This window comes from Taeniopygia guttata, chromosome 26, assembly GCF_048771995.1.
Source record: "Taeniopygia guttata chromosome 26, bTaeGut7.mat, whole genome shotgun sequence".
Lineage (NCBI taxonomy): Eukaryota > Metazoa > Chordata > Aves > Passeriformes > Estrildidae > Taeniopygia > Taeniopygia guttata.
Window position 1 is genome coordinate 2,207,142 of NC_133051.1, and position 24,719 is coordinate 2,231,860.

The 24,719-nt window shown below is 58.9% G+C and overlaps 1 protein-coding gene across 1 annotated transcript; it reads left to right on the plus strand.

Moving 5' to 3' along the window:
- The first annotated feature begins 3,255 nt into the window (after window positions 1–3,255).
- MDFI (MyoD family inhibitor) lies at window positions 3,256–20,952 on the plus strand. The gene is made up of 4 exons (XM_030291751.4): window positions 3,256–3,770; window positions 14,573–14,755; window positions 18,286–18,507; window positions 19,443–20,952. Exons 1-4 carry the CDS (start codon window positions 3,701–3,703, stop codon window positions 19,697–19,699), a joined length of 732 nt encoding a protein of 243 aa, XP_030147611.4. The 5' UTR covers window positions 3,256–3,700; the 3' UTR covers window positions 19,700–20,952.
- Window positions 20,953–24,719: the final 3,767 nt, after the last annotated feature.

Consider the following 24,719-nt stretch of genomic DNA (forward strand, 5'->3'; position numbering starts at 1 on the left):
TCCTCGCAGCGCAGGACGCGGCTGGGCACGATCTGCGGGATCCATCGGACACGGCGGCTCCCCACACCCCAGGCCCTGCTCAGGCTGCTCCTTTCTATCCTCCTTTCTTCACAGAGGAAGATATTTTGGGGGAAAAATCCTTGTTTTTATGGACCACGCTCCTTTCTCTGTGCTGAGCTGTCGGAATCTGTGGGTATTGGTGATTCCCAGATTGTAGAAAGTCTCTGTCTGTCAGCCCCACTGCCAAAGCAGAAGCCATAATTGGTCTGTGCTGTTTCAAGGTTGTTTATTCTGTTTATCTCTAACATGTTCTGCTGCTCCAGCTCCATCCCAGCACTCCTGGGCTCCCTCTGGGAGCATCCCTGGCGCTGCCCGGGCCGAGGCAGGGCTGGACCCGCAGCTGTGCGGGCAGGGGAGCAGGGGGGAATTTTTGGGCAGGTGAGCAGGGAGGAAGGTGCAGGCAGGTGAGCAGGGGGGAAGGTGCCCAGGTCAGCAGGGAGGAATTTTTGGGCAGGTAACCAGGGGGGAAGGTGCTCAGGTGAGCAGGGAGGAATTTTTGGGCAGGTGAGCAGGGAGGAATTTGCAGGCAGATGAGGAGGGAGGAATTTTCAGGCAGGTAACCAGGGGGGAAGGTGCTCAGGTGAGCAGGGGGGAAGGGGTGAGCAGGGAGGAAGGTGCTCAGGTGAGCAGGGAGGAATTTTTGGGCAGGTGAGCAGGGAGGAAGGTGCCCAGGTGAGCAGGGAGGAAGGGATGAGCAGGGAGGAAGGTGCAGCCAGGTGAGCAGGGAGGAAGGTGCAGGCAGGTAACCAGGGGGGAAGGTGCCCAGGTGAGAAAGAAGGAAGGTGCCCAGGTGAGCAGGGAGGAAGGTGCCCAGGTGAGCAGAAATGAAGGTGCTCAAGTGAGCAGGGAGGAAGGTGCCCAGGTGAGCAGGGAGGAAGGTGCCCAGGTGAGCAGGGAGGAAGGTGCGGCAGCATCGGTGGGACTGGCACGATGCCGCTGACTCAGCGATGCCGGCACCGCCCGCAGCCCCGGCCCAGCTCCGTGCCTGGATGCTGCCCTAAAAAACGCTCTGGAGAGCTGGCAGAGCCCTGCTGGAAGCAGGAGGGGCTGGAGGCTGCTCTGCAGCTCCGGGCGGGTTACAGGGGCACAGGCCGTGCAGAAAAGAATAGAAAAGTTTGGGGAATCCTCCCAGCTGAGCCCCCCGGAGCCCCTCTGGCCAAGCTTCACGTGCAGAAACTGCACTAAAACCCCATGAGAGACTAAAACCCACCCGAGCAGGAGGCTGGAGGAGCCAGACACAAAAGGGGCCAAATCCACGCTGGGAGCAGCTCCCAAAATCTCCAAAAATCGGCTGAGCGGAGCCGTGGGAGCTCCCAGTGGGGCGGGTGTCCCAGGGACAGCACATGGGGTGCCAATGCTTCACCCCCAGTGCCAGCTCTGCCTGCAGGACACATCCCAAGGGTCCATTCCCGCTTTGTGCCCCAGGATTCCTCGTTCCCACTTCCCACGTGGACACTGCAGTGGTGGCCCCTTGTCCCTCACCCCGCTGGGGACAGTGACAGAGCTGTGGCAGTGGTGGTGGAAGGGTTGTGGCACCTCTGGGGAGCCCCCAGGGCTCTCCCCCGGCTCCGAAATTCCGGATTGCAAAACCCGGCGGCTGCCCGGGCTCCGGAGGGGCTGGGGGTGACCCCTGGCCTGGCACGGGGGGAGGGCACGAGGACAGCATTGGGAATTCCCTGGTGGGCAGGAATGCTGATGTCTGACTCCAGCTCAGAAGGCTGAAGGATTTCTTTATTGTAACTATGCTATAATGCATTAATATACTATTTAAAGGAGATACTAAAACTGCAAACCTGCTTTTCTAACTACTAAATCTAACTACTTCACGACTTATGACCCTCTCTGGAGAGTCCAGCCCCAGGTGGGTTGGATTGGGTTGGATTGGATTGGGTTGGATTGGATTGGATTGGGTTGGATTGGATTGGATTGGATTGGATTGGGTTGGGTTAGGTTGGGTTGGATTGGATTGGATTGGGTTGGATTGGGTTGGATTGGATTGGATTGGATTGGATTGGATTGGGTTGGATTGGATTGGATTGGCCACCAGGCTCAAAAATCCTCACCAGAATCCAACCAAGCACTCACTGCAGGTAAACAATTCTCCAAACACATTCCACATGGGAAAAACAAGGAGCAGAAATAGAAATTGTTTTCTCTGTGCTCCTCTATGAAAAAAATGTTGAGGGAGAGAAAAACGCACCAACTGCAGGACAGTGTGACAATTCCTGCTGCTGCTGCTGCTGCTGCTGCTGCTGCTGCTGCTGCTGCGGCCTGTCCCGGGCTGCCCTGCAGCTCTTGAGCGCAGGAAAACACAGCAAAGAGTTGATTGCAAACAACCCCACAAACATCCCAGCAGCTCCTCGTGACGCTCGGCACGGGGACAAACCCTCGTGGGGCCCTGCGGGGACCCCGAGCCAGCGCTGAACTCGGGGTTGGGCTGCTCGGGATGCGCTGCTGCTGCTGCTCTGCTGCTGCTCTGCTGCTGCTCTGCTGCTGCTCTGCTGCTCCAGCCCGGGCTCCTCGGTGTCCTCAGCGCTGCTGGTGGCCCTGACACTGTCACCTCTGCTCCCAGTGGCCGCTGGCATTGCCCCAAGGAGCTGAACTTCATTTTCCAGTTGGGGAAACTGAGGCAGGGAGGTGTTGGGGCAGGCAGAGGCGTTCCCTGGGCACGCCAGGGAGTCAGGGAATAAAAGTTCCCTCTTGGCTTTCCTGTGTGGGGGAAAGAGGGCGGGCTGGAGGTCCCACACCCACCTGAGGGGTCCGAACACCCACCCGGGGGTCTCCAGCACCCACTCCAGGGGTCCAAGTACCCATCCGAGGGGCTCCAACACCTACCCGGGGGTCTCCAACACCCACCCAAGGGGTCCAACACCCACCCGAGGGATCCAAACACCCACTCGGGGGTCTCCACCACCCACTCCAGGGGTCCAAGCACCCACCCGGGGGTCTCCAACACCCACTCCAGGGGTCCAAGCACCCACCGAGGGGTCTCCAACACCCACCCAAGGGATCCAAACACCCACCCGGGGGTCTCCACCACCCACTCCAGGGGTCCAAACACCCACTTGAGGGATCCAAACACCCACCCGGGGGTCTCCACCACCCACCCAAGGAGTCCAAACACCCACGCGGGGGCCCCGAGCACGGCCCAGCCCCGCTGCTCTCCCCGCTTTTTCCTCGGGGGGACGCAGCCCAGCGGCGGGAGCGCAGCCCAGCTGTGAAATCCCAAATGCGAGGCTGGCCCGGGAGCCACCTCCGCCTGCCCCGCGCCTCTCCCCTCTCCCGGCACCGCTCCAGCCTCCAGCAGAAGCTCCCGGAGCGCTGCGGCCGCGGCTTGGCCGCGTCTTTGCGCTCCCAACCTCTTTTTTATATATTTTCCTTGCTTAATTTGATTTTTTTTCAATTTTTTTATTTTTTTTTCTTTTATTTTTGGAAAGAATCGGCGACGAAAAAGCCTCGAAGCCCAGCCCAGAGGCAGCCCCGCGTCCCGGCCGGCCCCCATCGCCGGGGCCGGGGGATGCGGGGCGGGCGCGGGGGCGGGCGCGGTGCCCCGCGGGGCCCCAGGTGAGCGCGGCGGGACGGGCCCCGCACCGAGCCCGCGGCTCCCGCAGCTCCCGGAGCTCCCGGAGCTCCCGCACCCATGTCCCGGCCCGCCAGCCCCCGGCCCGGCCGCCCGCAGCAGCCCCGAGCCGAGCCGGTCCCGCCGCCAGGTACGGGGGGACACGGAGGGGACAAAGAGGGGCGCGGCTGGAGGAGGGGGGGTCAGGGCTGTGGGACCACGGGGAAGGCTTTGGGATCGCAAGGAAGGCTGTGAGATCCCTTGGAAGGTTTTGGGATCGCAAGGAAGGCTGTGAGATCCCTTGGAAGGTTTTGGGGATCCCAGGGAAGGTTTTGGGATCCCGAGGAAGATTTAGGGGTCCCAAGAAAGGTTGCGGGTCATGGGGAAGGCTGTGGGATCCTGAGGAAGGTTTGGGGATCCCAGGGAAGGCTGTGGGATCTGGGGAAAGTTTTTGGGGATCCCAGGGAAGGTTTTGGGATCCCGGGGAACATTATGGGGATCCCGGGGAAGATTTAGGGGTCCCAAGAAAGGTTGTGGGGCCATGGGGAAGGCTGTGGGATCCTGAGGAAGGTTTTGGGATCACAAGGAAGGTTGTGGGATCCCTTGGAAGGTTTTGGGATCGCAAGGAAGGCTGTGAGATCTGGGGAAAGGTTTTGGGGATCCCAGGGAAGGTTTTGGGGATCCCGGGGAATATTTAGGGGTCCCAAGAAAGGTTGCGGGGCCATGGGGGAGGCTGTGGGATCCTGAGGAAGGTTTTGGGATCGCAAGGAAGGCTGCAGGGTCCCTTGGAAGGTTTTGGGATCCCAGGGAAAGCTGTGGGATCTGGGGAAAGGTTTTGGGATCCCGGGGAAGATTTCGGGGTTCCAGGAAAGGCTGCAGGGTCACGGAGAAGGCTGTGGGATCCCAAGGAAGATTTTGGGATCCCAGGGAATACTTTGGGATCGCAAGGAAGGCTTTGGGATCCCTTGGAAGGCTGTGGGATCCCAAAGAAGGCTGCAGGGTCACAGGGAAGGTTTTGGGATCCCGGGGAAAGTTTTGGGATCCCGGGGAACATTTTGGGATCCTGTGGAAGGCTTAGGGATCCCAGGGAAGGTTTTGGGATCCCGGGGAAAGTTTAGGGATCCCAATAAAGGATGTGGGGTCACAGAGAAGGCTTTAGGATCGCGAGGAAAGTTTTGAGATCCTGGGGAACATTTTGGAAGGCTTTGGGATCCCGTGAAAGGCTTTGGGATCCCAGGGAAGGCTTTGGGATCCCGTGAAAGGTTTTGGGATCCCAGGGAAGGCTTTGGGATCCCGGGGGTGGGGGTGTGTGCATGAGTGGGGGTGTGTGCAGGGCTGCCGGGGGCGCATTTATGGGGGACTGGCTGGAAGTTTGGGGTGTGGGGATGCATTGCTGGGAAGGGGAAGGAGGAGGGGGCGTGCAGGGCCGGGGGCTGTGCCCGGGCAGGAGCCGGGAGCGCGGCCGGGGGGTGGGGGAGGATGGATGGCTGAGGGCTGGGGCAGGGTGGGAGCGTCTGAGTGTGTGTTTGTACCCCCGGCAGTGTTGGGGTGTGATTGTGAACATCCGAGTGTGTGTTTGTGCAGGGTTCTAAATATCCGAGTGTGTGTTTGTGCAGGGTTGTGAACATCTGAGCGTGTGTTTGTACCCCTGGCAGGGTTTGTTTAGGATTGTGAACATCTGAGCGTGTGTTTGTGCAGGGCTGTGAGCATCTGAGTGTGTGTTTGTGCCCCTGGCAGTGTTTGTGCAGGGCTATGAACATCTGAGTGTGTTTGTGCACGGTTCTAAATATCTGAGTGTGTGTTTGTGCAGGGCTGTGAGCATCTGAGTGTGTGTTTGTACCCCTGGCAGTGTTTGTGCAAGGTTGTGAACATCTGAGTGTGTGTTTGTGCAGGATTGTGAACATCTGAGCGTGTGTTTGTGCCCCTGGCAGAGTCTGGGTGTGTTGGTGTGTGACTGTGTGTGATTGTGAACATCCCAGCGTGTGCTGGCAATGTTTGGGTGTGTTGGTGTGTGACTGTGAACATCCCAGCGTGTGCTGGCAGTGTTTGGGTGTGTTGGTGTGTGTTGGTGTGTGACTGTGACCATCCCAGCGTGTGCTGCCGGTGCCCCTGGCCACGTTTTCCCGTGGCTGTGTTTGTGTGGGAGCTCAGCAGCTGCCGGAGCCCGCCGGGATTTCGCATCCCGAACTCTGCCGCAGTTTCTGTCCCGGGGCCAAGCCCGGGGAGCAGCTGGGGGGGTGTGAGTTAAACCCCGCCAAGGGATGGGGGTGAGGGGTTGGTTACAGGGACCAGACCGTGCAGAAAAGGATGGAAAATTTGGGGAATCCTCCCAGCTGAGCCCCCCGGAGCCCCTCTGGCCAAGTTTCACGTGCAGAAAGTGCATTAAAACCCCACAAGAGACTAAAACCCACCCGAGCAGGAGGCTGGAGGAGCGCACAGCGCTCTGTCTGTCAGGCCAGACACAAAAGGGGCCGAATCCACGCCGGGAGCAGCTCCCAAAATCTCCAAAAACCGGCCGAGCGGAGCCACGGGAGCTCGGGCACGGCGGCGCTCGGATCCGGCACAGCTGGACCGGCCGCTGTTGGCTTTGGCCCGGGGCTCGGCCGGCCCGGGGCTCGGAGAATGCACCCCCTTGTTCTCTCCCCCCTGCTCCTCCAGCTGGATACGGCCAGCTCCGCTTCCCGGCCGAGCTCCGCTCCAAACTCAGCCCCAGAGAGCCCCCGCAGCTGCAGGAGGCTGATTTCCCTGGATTTCCTTCCTTTTCCAGGTGGGAAATGCTGAGCTGGGAATGCAAAGAGCTTTTTGCAAGGGGCTTGTCCCCAGTTCAGCTCGGAGAGTGCTGAGCACAGCTCCTGTACCAGCAGCTGGGATGGGGATTTCAAAAATGACCTTCAAAATCTGTTCATTGCTTTGGGGCAAATGGTTTTGGAGCTTTTCTGCCTTCCCTGTGGCCACAGGGAGTTGTGGGTGGGTGGAGAGTGGTTCAGCTCCCAGGTGTGTTGGTGGCCTGGGCGGGAGCACTGGGACCCGACTGAGGCACTGGGGGACATCTGTGAGTGCCCAGTTCGGTGTTCCCATCTTGGAGGGGCATCACTGAGTGCCCAGCTTGGTCTTCCCAAGTTTTAGGGGCATCCATCAGTGCCCAGTTCAGTTTTCCCATCTAAGAGGCGCATCTGTGAGTGCCCAGTTCGATGTGTCCCTGTTGGGGACCTGTTGTCCCCGTTCCCTGCTGGAGGTGCATCCATCAGTGCCCAATTTGGGTATTCCCAACTTGGAGGGGCATCACTGAGTGCCCAGTTTGGTCTTCCCAAGTTTGAGGAGTAGCTGTGAGTGCCCAATTCAGTGTTCCCTGTTGGAGGGAGTGCCCAGTTTGGTGCGTCCATGTTCGAGCGCCATCCATGAGTGCCCAATTCTGTGTGTCCCTGCTGGGGACCTGTTGTCCCCGTTCCCTGTTGGAGGTGCATCCATGAGTGCCCAATTTGGGTATTCCCATCTTGGAGGGGCATCACTGAGTGCCCAGTTTGGTCTTCCCAAGTTTGAGGAGTAGCTGTGAGTGCCCAATTCAGTGTTCCCTCTTGGAGGGAGTGCCCAGTTTGGTGCATCCATGTTCGAGCGCCATCCATCAGTGCCCAATTTGGTCTGTCCAAACTGGGGACCTGTTGTCCCCGTTCCCTGTTGGAGGGGCATCCATGAGTGCCCAATTTGGGTATTCCCATCTTGGAGGGGCATCACTGAGTGCCCAGTTTGGTCTTCCCAAGTTTGAGGACTAGCTGTGAGTGCCCGATTCAGTGTTCTCTGTTGGAGGGAGTGCCCAGTTTGGTGCGTCCATGTTCGAGCGCCATCCATGCATGCCAATTCCATGTGTCCCTGCTGGGGACCTGTTGTCCCCGTTCCCTGTTGGAGGGGCATCCATCAGTGCCCAGTTTGGTCTGTCCAAACTGGGGACCTGTTGTCCCAGTTCCCTGTTAGAGGGGCATCCATGAGTGCAGAATTTACTCTGTCCAAACTGGGGACCGGTTGTCCCAGTTCCCTGTTGGAGGTGCATCCATGAATGCCCAGTTTGGCGCTCCCAAGTTTAGGAGACATCCATCCTGCACAATTCCGTTTTCCCATCCTGGAGGAGCATCCATCAGTGCCCAGTTCCATGTTCCCACCTTGAGGGGGTCTCACCTTCACCCCAAACCATTCCAAACCCCGCTGCTCTTCCTCAGCTCTGCCGTGAGCCCGAGCAGAGCCGGACCGAGCTCTCCCCTCCTCTGCAGCGCGGGGAGGGCGAGGGGCTCTCCCTGACCCCCACTGCCCCGGCTCCAGAGCCTTCATCCCATCCCAAACCCCTGCTCCCACCTCTCCCTGCTCCCTCTCCGTGATTTCAGGGAGGGATGAGTGGCCGGGTGTGTGTCCCTGTGACACTCAGGAGCACAGCCCTGGTGGCTTGGGCCGGGGCCAGCGGCTCTGTCACGCAGCGCCGAGCCTGGGAATTCTCCCTCCATTCCCTTTCCCAAGTTTTACAAACCACATTGGCTCATTTGGGTCCCCCCGGGCTGGGGAATAAATGGGGAAACTGAGGCACTGGGGTGGTCAGCGTGTGCTGGGCAGCTCAGGTGAGGTTTGCTGCTGTTCCCCAGCTGGACACGGAGCTTTTTCCCAGAATTTTGTTCCCTGGCATCTCCAGGGATGGGCTGGGTGCCACCACAGGGACGGGGACATGGCAAAGCAAGGCCCCAAAATAGCCACAGGTAGTTCGCAGAGAGAAGAGGCCTCTGTCTGCCCTGGTAATCATTTTTTAGAGGAATTAGCAGAAAACAGGAGGGAAAAACAAGAGTTTTTTGCTTGGTGAGGTGATCCTTCAGAGAGGGGGAGAAGGGACAGCAGGAAGCAGGAGAGGCTCTCTCCTTCTCCTCCTTCTCCTCCTCCTCCTTCTCCTTGTCCTCCTTGTCCTCCTCCTCCTCCTTCTCCTCCTCCTCCTCCTCCTCCTCCTCATGAGGATGGTGGACACAAACCCATCTCCAGAACCAAAACCTCCCTGGGTTTGGCTCTGCTCATTCCCTTTTCCCTTCCCAGCGGGACATTTGCCACCCTGGTGTCCCCATCCCTGTCCCCAATCCGTGCCTGTGTCCCAGCTGGGCATTTGGGACACACATTTTTCCTTAATTCTTTCTGCCTGTTCCCAAGGATTTTGCCCCGAGGTATAAGAGGAGGCGGAAAAAGCCGTTTCGTGCCCAGCCCCAAACACGAAACATTCAGACCCAAAATACCCCTGGGGTGCCCCAAGCAGGGAATTCTCAGCAGGAATCGGGGCCACCTCACTCAGGAGCCCTTTACTGAGACTGTCCTGTTCTGAGGCAGGGGTAGGAACAAAGGAAAAACCCATCCAAAATCAAAATAAATTTGTTTTTTCCTTGTCTCAGCACTGATTTAAATGCAGGATTGCAGAGTTGCACGCAGCCATCCTCAAAGTGCAAAGAGCCCCTCCCGAAAAAAGCCCTGAAAGAAACAAAAGCGTATTTTTTTTACCCCACAGAAAGACTTTTTTGCAACATTTCTGTTTTTCTTTCCAAGTTTTTCTTGTCAGCTCCTGAAAAACGCTTCTCTCCTGTTTGTTCTTTGAACAACTGCAAAGCTTACGAAGAAAAAGAAAAGAAACCTGAGGGGAAAAAAAAAAAAAAAAGCAGATTTCTGGCTTTTTTCAAAGTTTCTGGGTTTGAGCAAAACAAAGCCGGGCCTTGGGGCTGTGTCGCCCCTGCTCCCGCTCCAGATCCTGATTGAATTTCCTTGGAAAGTGCCTGCCTGGGAGCTGCAGAAACCCAAGCCCTCCTCGGGGTATTTGCTGCAGTTCTGGTGATTTTTCCCAGATTTTTCCATGCTTGGAATTCCCCCTCCTGTGGGATGGGCACCAGAACTCCCAGAATAGCCCCAAAATCCCTTCCTGTACCCCAAATTTTGGAATCTGCTTTGAGATCTGGGCATGGGGAGAAGCCCCAACCTACAGAGAGTGTGAGCAGCAGCACTGAGAAGCTTTTCGGGCTCCATCTCCACGGGATATTTCTTCGGGGAAAATCACATTTTTGTGCCTCAGTTTCCCCACCGACCGAGGCAGTTTTTTAAGGAAAATCCCTGGAGCTCAGGGAAGGTGTGATGGGCCCTGGTTTCAATCTCTGCTGGCATGAAAGGGGCTGGGGAAATGCAGATTTATTGAGCAGCTCCCGTTGATCCCCTCCTCTATTAACTTTTTTTTTTTAAAGGACTTATATTGGGAAGACACAATTTTTCCCTGGCAGGACCTGTGCTGGTTTAACCCCCAAGGTTACCCAATTACCGGCCTGGTTTGGGCCTTAATTACTCCCTCAGTAATTTCTCCCTGCTCTGTAATTCCCAGAATCTCCTTGGATCTGATAGGCCTCTCCTCTGCTGCTTTCCAGCCTTCAGGGATAATTGCTTTTCCTTAAGGACACCCCGGATTTCCCCCTGTGTCCTTCCTCCCCTGATTCCTCCAATTTTCCATCTTTTGGGGAGTAATCCTGCTCTGGGTGCTCCTCAAACTCAAATTCAATCCCAGTCTGGGTCTTTTCCCTGTTGTTTTCCCACTGTTTTCCCCCATTCTCCGTCCCCACAGCGTGTTTGGGGTTTTTGTGCTGGTTTTGGGATGAGGCCTGGTGCTGGGAGATGAGGAAAGGATCTTGTCCTGGGAAGTTTTGTTGTCCCTTTTTTCCAGTCCAGGCTTAAAGATTCCTCCTTCCCTTGCGGCTCCATGCTGGGATGGTGCCTTAATACCTACAAAATGTAAATATATTTACATTAAATCGATCCCTGCTGCTGAAGGAATAATTCCTCCCAAACTGAGACGCTCCTTGCTGGGAATTTATGTTTTGTCTCCCCTGAAACCCCTCGTAGGAGCAATTCTCCCATGGATTTGGTTTGGCAGGAGCCACGAGGACCTTGGAGGGATGGGGTTTGTTTAGGGACACCGACCTGGAATTGGGGTTTTGTCACCGAGGCCAAACTCCCAGCAGGGATGGACTGGATGGACGCTGGTCCTGGCCTGTCTGGCCCCAAAATTCCTCCCTCCCTTCCCACCCAAATTCTATAAATAACAAATAACAACAACTCCCAGCCTGCTGAGCTGTTTGGGGGTTTTGTGGTTTTGGGTTTTTTTGCTTTGTTTTGCTTTTTGTGCATTTAGGAAGTCACTTCTCATGGGAGCCACGTTGTTTTTTGATTGGATTCCTCATTTTTCCTGTTTATCCAAAGCTTTGCCCAGGTGAGGCCAAAGGTTTTCCAGCTGGGAAGCAAAGGAAATTTGCAGGAATTTTATGGGATCCTCAGTTCCAGCCATGAAACCTTCCATCTTTGCATCTCTCCTCTCCTGTTGTCCCACCCCCGTGATGGATTTTGGAGCTCGCTGATGTCTCGGGGCTTCCATGACGGATGGATTTGGATTTTGGGACCGGGGAGAATAATCAGAAAAGCGGCTCCATGTGCATGTCCTGGGCTTGGCAAGAGAAAGCAGCTCCACATCTATCACTGTGCTGATCTCTGGTGCCCTGGGGCAGAGCTGTGATTTATTGAACTGAGGTTGTTGTTTTTGAGTGCCTCAGTTACCTCTGTCCCCAAAAACAGAGATCTGAGCCGCTCTGCCACAGCACCTCCACATCTCCCTTGTGCAGAGACTCAGACTCATCCAGGCTCTGAGGGGGATTTGCCCTGGCCAGGAAGGGTCTGGGGGTGCAGGAGTTTTGGGGAGAAGTGAGAGATGTCCCATCCCAAGGGCTGGCTCACCTTAGGGTTTGGCCCAGGGTCGTGGTTGGTTTTAAACCTGATGGATTTAGGTCAAGCCTGGTCCTGTTCTGGGGGAGAAAGAGTCCAGGGAGGGCTCAGCTTGGCAGGGCAGGGACTGGGGAGTTTAAAGGAGGAGAGGGAGCTGGGAGCTGTGGGATGAGCCAGTTATGGAAGGGTCTGTTCACCTCCTCCTGCGCCAGCACAGCTGCTGCCTCTTCCGGGGGCATTTTGGGAGCTGCTGCTCAAGCATTTCCCAGGGCATTCCCTCTGCATTTCCCTGAATATTCCCTAAGAATTTCCCTGAATATTCCCTCTGCATTTCCCTGAATATTCCATAAGAACTTCCCTGAATATTCCCTCTGCATTTCCCAGGGCATTCCCTCTGCATTTCCCTGAATATTCCCTCTGCACTTCCCTGAATATTCCCTCTGCATTTCCCAGGGCATTCCCTCTGCATTTCCCTGAATATTCCCTAAGAATTTCCCTGAATATTCCCTCTGCATTTCCCAGGGTATTCCCTCTGTATTTCCCTGAGCATTTCTGCTGCATTTCCCTGACCATTCTCTCTGCATTTCCCTGAATATTCCCTCTGCATTTCCCTGACCATTCCCTCTGTATTTCCCTGACCATTCTCTCTGCATTTCCCAGGGCATTCCCTCTGTATTTCCCTGAATATTCCCTAAGAACTTCCCTGAATATTCCCTCTGCATTTCCCTGAATATTCCATCTGCATTTCCCTGACCATTCTCTCTGCATTTCCCCAAATATTCTCTCTGCATTTCCCTGACCATTCCCTCTGAATTTCCCTGAATATTCCCTCTGCATTTCCCTGAATATTCCCTCTGCATTTCCCTGAATATTCCCTAAGAACTTCCCTGAATATTCCCTCTGCATTTCCCTGAATATTCCCTCTGCACTTCCCTGTGGATGCCAGGGGCAGGGAGCTTTGGGGCAGGAGCCTGTGGGGTCTGTGCTGAGCTTCTCCCAGCCCCTCCCTGGGTCCTTTCCCACCCCATTCCAGGGGGAGTTGGGGGTCAGCCCCATCCCCACATCCCCTGCAGCAGCCAGGGCGTGAGGCAGGGAAGGATCAGCTCACCCAAACTTCATTCCTGGCTATTTTCGTCCCTCTCCTGGCCAGCTTGTTCCCGGGGGAGTTAATTTAATCGCCACCTTCCTCCCTGCGTGGCTGTGGCTGTGTGTGAGCCCCTGGGCAGGGTAATTACAAGTGTGAAGTGGACACGGCAGGGACAAGCCTGGGCTCCATCCCAGTCCATTCCAGCAGCCTGGAAACCCCTGTGGATCCACCCAGCCGGGGCTGCTGCTGCCCCACAGAGCTCCAGACTGTCCTTGTCCCCAGGAGCGGGCACAGAGCGGGCAAGGGATGCTCTGGAGGCAGCACAGAGGGGCAGGGACAGGGATCTGCTGAGCTCTCCCTGTTCCAGCCCTTCTCCTGCTGCTGCCCCTGATTTTCCAGCCCTTTTTCCCAATCCCTGACCCGCAGGGAAGGGGATCTGGGGAGTGATGTGGCTGTTTTGGGCAGCCCTGGGGGGGTTTTAAGCCCTGAACACGCTCAGGACACAGCAGAAACCAGAGCTCAGGGACTCTGTGGGGGCTTCACCCTCTGTGCCCTGCCCTGGGCACCTCTGGCTCCACTCAGAGCTCCTCATCTCTGTCACCCTTGGGATGGGACATCTCTCGCTTTTCCCCAAACCCTTCCTGGCCAGGGCAATCATCCCCATCACCCATTTCCCACCCTCATCCCTCGGGATTTGCTGTCTGGCTTTGGATCAGGGCTGACTCGGGCCGGTCCAGCCTGGGACACGACAGAGGCAGCAAGGTGTGGCTGTAACTCACCCCACACCTCTGCACCCCTGGGGGATGGCAGCCTGCTCTCCCCACCTCTCCCTTGTGCTCTGGGCTGTCCAGAGGCACGGGAATGGCTCTTCTCCCATCTGGGGCTCACGTTCTCACACCCCCCTGGGATTTGGAGTTGGAGCCAACATTTCTGTGCAAAATTCAGCTGGAGCTGCTGGGTTTCCTTCCCTCGGCCGAGCTCCAAAATCGGCTCACCTGTCAGAGCTGTGAGCAGGGCTCTGTGCTGGCATGAGTTTTCCTTCCCAAAAAAAAAAACCCTGTCTGGATCTGCACCCTGCAGAGTGCAGAGAGGGGAAACTGAGGCACGTGGATGACTTTGGAGGGTGTTGTGGGGCTGGGAGGAGAGCAGCATCACTTTGGACTGGCTGCAGCATTTCCAGGCTCCTGCTGATCCTGGGGTGCAGCTGCAACCCTCCAGCTTCCCTCGTTATGCTCCTTTTAATTTTCTTTATTGATATTTAATTATCTGGAGTTGCCCTCCTTTCCTCCTCGGCTCTGGTGTGTGGGACCGCGGTTTTATCGAGGATAATGAAGCGTCCCAAGCTGCTTTTCCCCGCTCCCCTCCCCTCCCTGGCTGCTTGCAGCGCTCCTGTTCCAAGCAGGGCAATTATGGCTCTCTGCTCTCCCTCCCTCTGCCCAGCCTATAATTTAGTTTTATATAAAGCGTGTTCCAGCCCCTGTTGTGCAAGACGTTGCTATTCCGGGGGATGGGCAGAGGGAGGGGGCTGGGGCAGTGTGGCCTGGCACCGAGCCCCCCACCCGGGCACCCCACGGGATGGAGCAGCGGGCTCCCAGCGGCGCTGAAGGTGGTCCTGCCTCCTCCTGCCTTTCTGCCAGGGGGTTTTGGGCACCGGGATTTCTACCATGGGGACTAACTCAGCTCCTCGCAGCTTTTTGCTGCCCCATCCCGGGGTCCTGCAGGGGCTGCTGCTGCTCCAGAGCGCAGGAGGATGAGGGAAGGTGGCAGCCAGCTCCCGCAGGGAAGACAGTGGCCCTTTCATGGGAAGGGGGATGAAAAATCCAGCTTGAGCTGCTGAGTGTAACCAGATCCCCCGGCTTTTTGGAGAAGGAATGTGAGAGCTCGGGAGGCTTTTTGGGATGGCGGTGCAGCGGGGTGAGCAGCTGCCGGGTGATGCACATCCCGCCTGGTGCCCGGTGCTGGGTGCCACAGCGGAGCCCTGACCCGACCTGGGCAGTGCCCGGGGCCGGGCTGGGAGCTCGGCTGGCCCCGGGGGCTCAGCCCTGACCCCGGGGGCTCATCCCAGACCCCGGGGCTCAGCCCTGACCCCTTTTTTCTTGCAGAAGCGGCTGAGCCCTCTCTCCATGCCCCGAGGCAGATCCCAGCGCTGCCACCGGCCGAGCCCCGGTCCCCCGCCCGCCCCGCGGTGCCGAAGAAGGAGAAAGGGATGGAAGATGACAAATCCTCGGCAGCGCTGACCAAAAGCCCCCGGGCCGAGCTCTGCGGCGCTCCCGAAGCGGTGACATGTGAGTGTTTCCCTCGGGGGCAGCTCCGGGTGCCGCTCCCTCGGCAGCAGCGGGACCCATCCAAAAGCGGGGCAGAGGTGGGACCCGGCTCCTCCTCGCTTTGTTCCGCCCCACACCAAAGCTGGAGCCGAGCCCGAGTCTCCCGGAGAGGCGAAAGCGAAGGACGGCACCCGGTGCGGTCAGCCCGGCGGGGCCGCCGCTTTGGGGAGGGGTGGGGTCCTCTGGTGGGAAAGGGGCATCCCCCAAACCCCGCTGGGTGGGAGAGAGGAGACCCACAAAGAACGTTCTCGTGGGCACAGCCCTGGCATGTCTCTGTGGCACGGCCCCGGGGTATTTCCATGGGCACAGCCCCGCGATGTCCCTGTGCCAGGGCCTGGTGATGTCCCCGTGGCACTGCTCCAGGATGTCCCCATGGCACAGCCCTGTCCCTGTGCCACAGCCCTGGGATGTCCCCATGGCACTGCCCCGGGATGTCCCCATGGCACAGCCCTGTCCCTGTGCCACAGCCCCGGGATGTCCCCATGGCACAGCCCTGTCCCTGTGCCACAGCCCCGCGATGTCCCCGTGCCAGGGCCCTGCGATGTCCCTGTGCCACAGCTCTGCAATGTCCCCGTGGTACTGCCCAGGGGGTCCCTGTGGCACCCCCCAGGATGTCCCCATGCCACAGGCCCTGATGTCCCTGTGGCAATGCCTCACAATGTCCCTGTGCCACATCCCCTGATGTCCCCGTGCCACAGCCCCGCAATGTCCCCGTGCCACATTCCCACGATGTCCCCGTGCCACATCCCCTGATGTCCCCATGCCACATCCCCGGCCGCTCGCAGGAGCAGCAGGAGCCGTGCCCAGCTGGGCCAGCTCCGGCCTTGGCAAGGCTGGTACCGAGCCGGGCCGGGCCGGGCCGGGCTGGCCGCACCGAGCCGCTTTGGCTGCACCCCAAAATCTGCTACCCCGGGCGGGGTGGGGCGGGCCGGGGGTGCCCTCGCTCCGTTCCCCGGTGCGGGAGAGCGGGTCCGGCAGATTTGGGAGCCTCTCCCGGAGCCGTTCATCCTCCCTGGCCGCCAGCCCGGATCCCAGCGATTCTCTCCCGGGCTGCCATTCCCTTTCTCTGGACGCCAGCTCGCAGCTTCCCCTTCCATCCAAAGTGGATGGAAGTTTCCCAGCGGGATGGGGGCGGCTGGGATCGGGGCTGCCCCTCCGGAGCTCGGGCAGGGGAGGGGAGAGGAGCGCGAAACGCAGCGGGGAGAGCGGAGCGCACGTTCGCTGCTGTGGAGCCCGAGCGCAGCATCTGGAGCTGGGCCGGCTGCCCACAGACATTCTGTACGCCTGAGTCACACCGCAGCCGCTGCACGGACCCCTCCCCAGCCCAGCACAGCCCCCCGGCCGCCCCCCACGGGCCCCGGGGCTGGGGGGGACTTGGGCACCTCCTCTTGGTGCTGCTGGAGGGACCTTCCCCTCTCCTCGCTGGGAAGTGAGCAGCAGCACCTCTGCGTGCTCGCTCCTCGCTGTGCTGCTCTTGGTGGGGGTCACCATGGGGTTTTTGGGGGTTATTCTCCCCTTTTGGAACACTTTTAGGCTCTCCCGTGGGGCGGTGGCATTCCCGTGCCAGCCTGGCCCGTGCAGGCTCAGCAGGGACTGGGCAGAAGGGGCTGTCGGGGTTGGGTCACGTCCCTGCCCACCAGTGCCAGGATTGGCCCCTCCGAGGCTCAGCACTGGTGCCCACATCCAATTTTGCAGCATTTTGGAACTCTGGGATTGCAGGTTTGGAATTCTGCGTGTTGAGCTCCAGGCAGGAGCAGCAGACCCAGGTGGTCACAATATTCCAAGCCCTGGCAGTGGCTCGGGGAGGGTCCCAGCAGGGGAACCCTGGGACAGCCTGAGGGGATCCAGGAGCATCACCCAAAGTGAGCATCCAGGAGGTTTTTGGTTATTGAAGAGCTGTAGACAGACAGTTTTCCTCAAAATCCTGTTTTCCAGGCCTGATCCTCCCACTCCCACATTACCGGGGAGCTGAAGGTGCCTCTTTTAGCAGAGCTTTGGCCTCGTGTCTTAAAGGCTGTCCTAAAAAAATGGAAGCTATTTTCCCTAACTTTGAGGGGGGGATTCCTGGCTGCCTTTGGCTGCCCCTCGCCGGAGCCAGAGCGTGATTTTGATTTACAAACAGTTTAATCTGAGGAATGCAGCGAGATGGGGAGCGCCAAGTGCATCCTGCTGCAGTCCCAGAGAATCCAGGCTGCTGAGCTGCTGCTGGCTCCCTCTTGGCTCAGCCCCTGCCCAGCTCCCTGCAGGCTCAGCCCCTTCCTGCCACAGCCCTGGGCACCGTGGGCACCTCGGTGCCATCTCGGCACACGCGCCAGGCAGGAGAGGGCACTGGGTGAGGGCACACGGGGAGTGAACACTCCATGAGGGTTTTAGGAAAGGGAGGCAATCCCTGTTTTATCCATGACCTGTTTTCTGCCTCCCCAGCCTCCCACCTCTCCTGCTCTCAGCCCACTCTTCCCGCTCAGCTCTGGTTATTTTAAGTTCTTTTCCCAGCGGGTGTCAAAACCAAGCTCCCAGTTTAACCTCCCCCTGCCACCCAAGCCCAGCTCAGCCTGGTCAAACCAAGAACTGCGACTTTTACCTTCCATCAATTTTATTTTCACCTTCCACCCGCTTTATTTTCACCTTCCGCCTGTTTTATTTCCGTGGATGCAGGACAGGGACCGCCTGTGCCCTGCACAGAAAGCAGCTCCTGTTCCCTGGTGCCAAGAGGCGCCTTTGCCCTCGAGCCTCTCCCCTGAATCATCCCTTGTTTACTGCCATGGGAGAGGAAAAGCAAAGTTTGGCCCAAGCACCACCAGGCAGGATTTTATTTTATTTTATTTTATCATTTTATTTTATTTATCGTCCACTGAGGAGGATGACGGGCGCTGGAACCTTGTGCTGGCTCCCAGATGAGGATGAGGAGGCAGCGTGGGCACAGCGGGCAGGAGCAAGGGGCTGAGCACCCCTCTGGCTCTGGCAGCGTGCTGGCGGGACACGGGGCTGCAGCAGGAGAGGCCGGAGGGAGGCACGGCCACAGCGCTGAGTTATTTTCCTCCTCCTGCAGAGAAGTTCAGCCAGAGGTTGTGGAGACCTCAAGGAAGTGGCCGGTTCCTGCAGGGCTGGGGAGAGGAGCAGGCTGGCTCTGCAGTGCTGCCTCATCTCCTCTGCTTTAGAGAGGGCAGCGGGGACACCCAGGTGCTCTGTCCAGCAGCCTCAGTGGCCTCATCCCTCCTGGCTGTGCAGGGACATCTCCTCCTTCAGGTCCTCTGATGAGTTTCATCCATCCTCCATGACAAATCTTCATTTCTTGGTGTTTTTCCATCCCTTCCTCCCTCTGGAGCCTCTGCTTCCTTCTCTCCAGCCACCTTTCCACATCTCCTGTTCCATCTCCCTCCTCTTGGACCATCCATCCATCAGCACCGGTGTCCAGCTGGGGACAGCATTCCCGTTTTTCTCTGGGCTCTGGGCTGGTGTTTCTCCAGGTAATGCGCTGCTCTCCCCTCCAGGCCAGCCCCAGGTGCGGCCACCCCCCGGGCCCTGCGCCCAGCTGCTGCCCAACGGCGGTGCCAACGGGGAGGCGGGCAACGGGAGCTGCCGGGCCGCGCCCAGCGCGCAGAAACCGCCCCGAAAGCTGCAGCCCCACCACTCCATCAACAGCCAGGGCAGCAAGAAGAGCAAGGGCAGCTCCAAGTCGCCCTCTTCCCACATCCCCATTGAGGCGCAGGAAGGTACGGGCGGAACCATGGGGGGCTCTTTCCAGCCCTTCTCCTTGGGCCCCTCATCCCTTGGGATCTCTGGTGGCACCCCCAAACCCTTGGGCCCCTCATCCCTTGGGATCTCTTGGTGGGACCCTCCAAACCCTCGGGCCCCTCATCCCTTGGGATCTCTGGTGGCACCCCCAAACCCTTGGGCACCTCATCCCTTGGGATCTCCTGGTGGCACCCCCAAACCCTCGGGCACCTCATCCCTTGGGATCTCTGGTGGGACCCTCCAAACCCTTGGGCCCCTCATCCCTTGGGATCTCTTGGTGACACCCCCAAACCCTCGGGCCCCTCATCCCTTGGGATCTCTGGTGGCACCTCCAAACCCTTGGGCCCCTCATCCCTTTCGATCTCCTGGTGGCACCCCCAAACCTCGGGCCCCTCATCCCTTGGGATCTCTGGTGGCATCCTCCAAACCCTTGGGCCCCTCATCCCTTGGGATCTCTTGGTGGCACCCCCAAATCCTTGGGCCCCTCATCCCTTGGGATCTCCTGGTGGGACCCCCAAACCCTTGAGCCCCTCATCCCTTTGGCTGTCTTGGTGGCACCCCCAAACCCTTGGGTCACTCATCCTTTTGGCTCTCTTGGTGGGACCCTCCAAACCCTTGGGCCCCTCATCCCTTGGGATCTCTTGGTGGGACCCTCCAAACCCTCGGGCCCCTCATCACTTGGGATCTCCTGGTGGGACCCTCCGAGCCCAGCGGGACCCCTGGTCTCTCCTGGCAGCCTCTGCAGGGTGGGTGCTGAGCAGGACCATCTCCCACCCTCCAAAACTGGTCTCTCCTGGGGTCTGGGTGTTGAGGGAGACCCCTGGGGCAGCGGCTGCCCCCTTTTCCCCTCCCCTCCATGGATTCCTGAGGGAGGATTTCCACCCCGGTATCTCAGCCGCGCGTTCCTCCCCAGATTGCTGCGTCCACTGCATCCTCTCCTGCCTCTTCTGCGAGTTCCTGACCCTCTGCAACATCGTGCTGGACTGTGCCACCTGCGGCTCCTGCACCTCCGAGGACTCCTGCATCTGCTGCTGCTGCTGCAACTCGGGCGAGTGCGCGGACTGCGACCTGCCCTGCGACATGGACTGCGGCATCATCGACGCCTGCTGCGAGTCCGCCGACTGCCTGGAGATCTGCATGGAGTGCTGCGGGCTCTGCTTCTCCTCCTGAGCGCCCCACCGGCCGGGGGACCCCCGTGGGACCCCCCAGGCTCTCCCGCAGCGGGTGAGGCTCCGGCCGGACCCTCGGGATCCTCGTCCTTGGAGGGGGATCCTGCCCGGGGAAGGGCGGGTGACCCCAGAGGGCTGCGGGGGCTCTGGCAGTGTCCCATCAAGTGTCCCGTCCTGCTCTACCTCTGCCAGCACTGGGGACCGTGGGAGCCTCCTGCCACCTGAGCCGAGAGCAGGAGAGCCTGTCCTGACATTGGGGACAGCTTGTCCTTCAGAGCCACCCCAGCACTGGGGACAGCTTGTCCTGCAGAGCCACCCCAGCATTGGGGACAGCCCGTCCTGCAGAGCCACCCCAGGTCCTGACACTGGGGACAGCCCGTCCTGCAGAGCCACCCCAGGTCCTGACATTGGGGACAGCCTGTCCTGCAGAGCCACCCCAGCATTGGGGACAGGAACTGGCCTTGGGGACAGCCTGTCCTGCAGAGCCACCCCAGGTCCTGACATTGGGGACACATCCTGCAGAGCCACCTCAGCTCCTGACATTGGGGACAGCTTGTCCTGCAGAGCCACCCCAGCACTGGGGACAGGAACTGACCCTGGGGACAGCCTGTCCTGCAGAGCCACCCCAGCACTGGGGACAGCCCGTCCTGCAGAGCCACCCCAACATTGGGGACAGGAACTGGCCTTGGGGACAGCCTGTCCTGCAGAGCCACCCCAGCACTGGTGACAGCTCATCATGGAGAGCCACCCTGGGTCCTGGCCTTGGGGACAGATCCTGCAGAGCCACCCCGAGTCTACGGGGGGTGGCACGGAGCAGGGACATCACCAGGGCTGAGTGCCCCGGGGCACCGGGAGGTGCTGGACCCCCGGCCCGGCTGCGGGGTCCCTCCCGAGCTGGGGGGCACTGCCAGGCCCCCTGCCCTCGGTGCCAAGTGCAATTCCCACAGCCCGACCCCCTCCTGGAAGAAGCTTTTCCTGCAGCTGTGCCGAGCTGTCCCAAGCTCCGTGTGTCCCCTGCGTGTCCCCCGCGTGTCCCCCGCGTGTCCCAGGGCACGGCGGCTCGGTTGGTGCCAAATGACCCCCAGCAGCTGCTGGCCCCGTGCCACCATCCTGGGGACAGGGGTGGTGGCTGGGTAGGGGTGGCAGACGCCCTGCTGACGGGCTGGGGAGACGGGGAGGGAAGTGTCACGGTATTTTATATTTTTTTGTTCCTTTTTACTGTAAATAAAGGTCTTTCTTCGTTTCTGACTGGCAGCTGGCCCAGCACATGCTCTGCAGGGCACTCCCTGGAGACAGAGGCTCCGTGTCCCCTGTCCCTGCGGCCCACCCTGCTCCTAGCTGGCCTTGGGGACATGGGACAGCTCAGTGAAAGCCCCAGGGTGATCCTGTTTGCTCCTTGTGCTGGGAAGGAAAATGCAGGAGGACTTTCTGTCCTTGGCTCCGGGGAACAGGTTGAGTTCCTGGAGTGTCCCAGTCCCCCCGGGACAAACCCTGGGACAAATCCTGGGACAAACCTGGGACAAACCCTGGGACAAACCCTGGGACAAACCCTGGGACAAACCCTGGGACAAACCCTGGGATCCCCTGGGACAAACCCTGGGACAAACCCTGGCTCCTTGTCCCACCATCCCTGCCATGTCACCTGCTCCAGGCTGCTTCACCAGCCCCAGGGCACAAATTCCCCCACGGGAGAAAAGAAATGAGGCAAATTCCCAGCAGAAGGGCTGGGGCTGGTGACATTGCTGCCCTTGGAACTCGGGTGGCTTTGGCCACTCCTGCCCCGGGTGGGACCCCCGGGCGTGCCAGGCTGTGCCACGAGGCTCAGGGACCACGACCCCACTCCGGGGTCCCGCTGCCCTTGGAAAGGCTCGTCTGGCCCGGCTCAGCTGCTCAATTGAAGGAGGAGGGAAAAGCACTTAAAACCCGAGGCCAAATGGGTCAGTTGGTCACGGCGACAAGGGCTGCTCCGGGATCTGGGCTCGCTGCCCTCCCGGCCGGGAATCCTATTTTTAGTGGTGAGCAAGAGCTCAGAGGATGGTGTGGGCAGCCTTCCTCCACCCCACGCTCCACGGGGAGGGCTGGGGGTGCTGCAGTGGGGCTTGGCCCCACGGTGAAGCAGCAAGAGACAGGGTGGGATGCCCATCCCTGCCATGTGGCACTGCCAGGGCCGGTGGGAGCTTTTCCACAGGCGCTGCTCCAAACCCTTCGCATCCTTGGCACAAGGCGCTGGCCTTCCTCAGCCTGGCCTGGCTTCTGCTGCTAATTAGGGAGTTTGGAACTGGCAGGGCTGCTCCCGCCAGCCGCAGCTGCTTAATGGGGAACAGATCCCCCGGTGCAGGCTGGCCGGGCCCTGTGTGCTGCATTCCGGGGTGGGCTGGGGGTCACACACACCCCGAGCCCCCCATCCTGCTCCTCCTCAGTCCTCCAGCCCTTTAATGCTGCTCCAGAGGGAGCAGATCCCAATCCAGAGCAAGGGACAGGATCCTGGCGCGTTTTCCTCCATGGGTGTGACGTTCACGCCCGTCAATGGACTTTAGTGGCAGCTGCCTTGCAGAAAATGCAAATAAAAGAGCAATAATCAGCGCAGGGCTACCCAGAGCTCTGCCCTCTGCAAACCCTCCCTCAGAGAGCCGTTCCCACCTGCAGCAGCAGCTCCTCAGGGCTGGATGTTGGAAGGGGCACAGGCGGATTTATTTCAGCCCCAGCCCCGAAGCTGAGGTGCATTCGCTGCCCTGAGCGGTGCTGGCTGCTCTGCAAACACCCCAGAAGCTCCTGGAAATCCCAGGGGTGGTCCTGGGATGTGGGAATGATGGATTGGAGCAGGGATCAGTGACCCAGGGCGGACTCAAGACCCTGAAAAGGCTTTGAAAAGTCGATTTAAACCGTTCCTCTGGACACAAGCTGGCACCGGCCATGCAGGTTGCAAAACTCTGGGCAAGGCAACAGTTAAATCCTCCTGCCTGGGAATTAATTAACAACAGATGTGCTTGGTTTTAACTAATTACTTTCCTGCCAGCGCTTGGTTTTTATGGTTTTCTCAGAGTTGGAGCACCATGCCCACACCGATGTTGATCCTGCTGGGCTTCCCTGGGCACCCTGGGCTTCCCTGCCCACCTTGCCCAGCCTGGCTGGCCCTGAGTTTGATGTTTTAAGTGAAAGAATTCAAAGAAATTGGCTAAAATACATTAAAACCCCGGTCACCTCAATCAGCATTGTTGGGTATTTTGGTGCAGGGTCCCCTCAGCGCTCCCTGGGGCGGGCAGTGCCCGATCCCAGCTGGCCACAGGGGTTTCCTTTTCTGATTATTCCTGGGACATTGGTGGTCCTAATGATGGGAGCTGGTTGTTGAATTGCTGATGGATTCCAGGGGCTGCTCAGCCTGGCGTGGGCACAGCCGGGGCAGAGCAGGAGGGACAAGGGGAGGCTTGGAAATCCTGCAGGCAGGTGTGGAACCCCTGGCATGCAGATCTGCCTCGTCCCCCTGTCCTGAGCCTGCGGACACCCCGGGGCTCTTCCATGGATGGAGCAGCTCGGGGTGAGCCCCACATTTGGCCGCTCCTTCAATGGGGAGGGCTGTCAGCAGCCCGGGCTATTTCTGTCCTCAATCGTGATCAATAAAACAGGAGAGGATTTTTATTTTCCAATCCAAATACTTTCTCCATCCTGCTTCCTCCCAGTTCACACGGAGGGCTGGGGAGCGCTCCAGCAAGGAGGCCCACGGAGCCTTTTCCTCCTCCTCTTCATCCTCCTCCTCCTCCTCCTCATTCCAAGGCAACCCCCACTCCTGCTCTCTGCCCCCCCAAAATTCCCTTGCAATTCCCTGCAATGCAACGGGCAGGCTCAAACGGAGGATGGCAGCGAGGCCTCGCACACGTGCGTGCACACACACAGAAAAGAAAACACTCCTGGAGCCAAGGGAAAAAATAAAAAAATAAAATAAAACAACCCTGGGTTTTTGGAAGGCAGAGCCGCTCATGTAATCCCAGATTCTGGCGGGCTGGGGGACGGGGCTGAGGGGAGACGACTGCAGTCTATTAAACTTCCTTTGAGAACCTGCCAGACTGACAACAGCTGGAAGGAATTAACATTTCGGGTCCACCAGCTCCTCTCCTCGCCTTCACCCTTCCCCAAAAGCGGCCCGAGGCCAGGGCCCGTCACTTTTTCCCTCTCCTGGTGTCCCACAGCTCTGGCCAGAGGCGATTCCTTTCATCCCCAACCTGCCAGAACCGTGAGCATCCCCTGGATGAAAAACCCGCTCTGGGCTGGGCTGTGGCACGGGCTGGCACCGAGTCCTGGTGGCACAGTGGTGGCACAGCGGTGGCACAGCGGCTCTGCCGGGTGGCACCTCTCAGCACTGCCAAGGGAACGGGAGAACACCCAGGGAGGGGGCAGGGGAGGGATTTGGGCTGTGTTTGCTGTCACTTTGGGGTCAACCTGTGCACCCCATTCCCTAATTATGGGGCTTGTCCCCAAAAACTGGGAAAAACACCCAGGGAGGGCTGGAAAGGGGCAGGGAAAGGTTTTTGGTTCCTGTTTGCTGTAACTTTGGGGTGAACCCATGCACCCCATTCCCTAATTATGGGGCTTGTCCCCAAAAACTGGGACAAACACCCAGGGAGGGCAGGGAAGGATCAGGGAAGGGTTTTTGGCTGTCTTTGCTGTCACTTTGGGGTGAAACTTTAGGAAGAGATCCCCCAAAATTCCCAAGTTCTGAGGGGAGGGGCAGAGATCCCCCAAAATTCCCGAGTTCTGAGGGGAGGGGCAGAGATCCCCCAAAATTCCCAAGTTCTGAGGGGAGAGGATGCAGGAGCTGTCTGGAACCTGGAAAAGGCTCTGGAAAAGGTGAAAATGGCTCTAGAAAAGGTGGGGGAACCTTTGAAAAAGGAGGAAAAGGCTCTGGAAACCTTGTGGAAAAGCTCTAGAAAAGCTGGGAAAGGCTCTGGAAAAGGTGAAAATAGCTCTTTCCCACCTTTTCCACTTTTCCCATATTTTCCATAATTTTCCCACCTTTTCCAGAGCCT

Bases quoted from the DNA above. Each gene is read 5' to 3' on its own strand.
- MDFI (XM_030291751.4), top strand. From the start codon at position 3,701: ATGTCCCGGCCCGCCAGCCCCCGGCCCGGCCGCCCGCAGCAGCCCCGA. The intron at 14,756-18,285 runs GTGAGTGTTTCC...TCTCCCCTCCAG, and splicing joins CGCTCCCGAAGCGGTGACAT to GCCAGCCCCAGGTGCGGCCA. The intron at 18,508-19,442 runs GTACGGGCGGAA...GTTCCTCCCCAG, and splicing joins CCCCATTGAGGCGCAGGAAG to ATTGCTGCGTCCACTGCATC.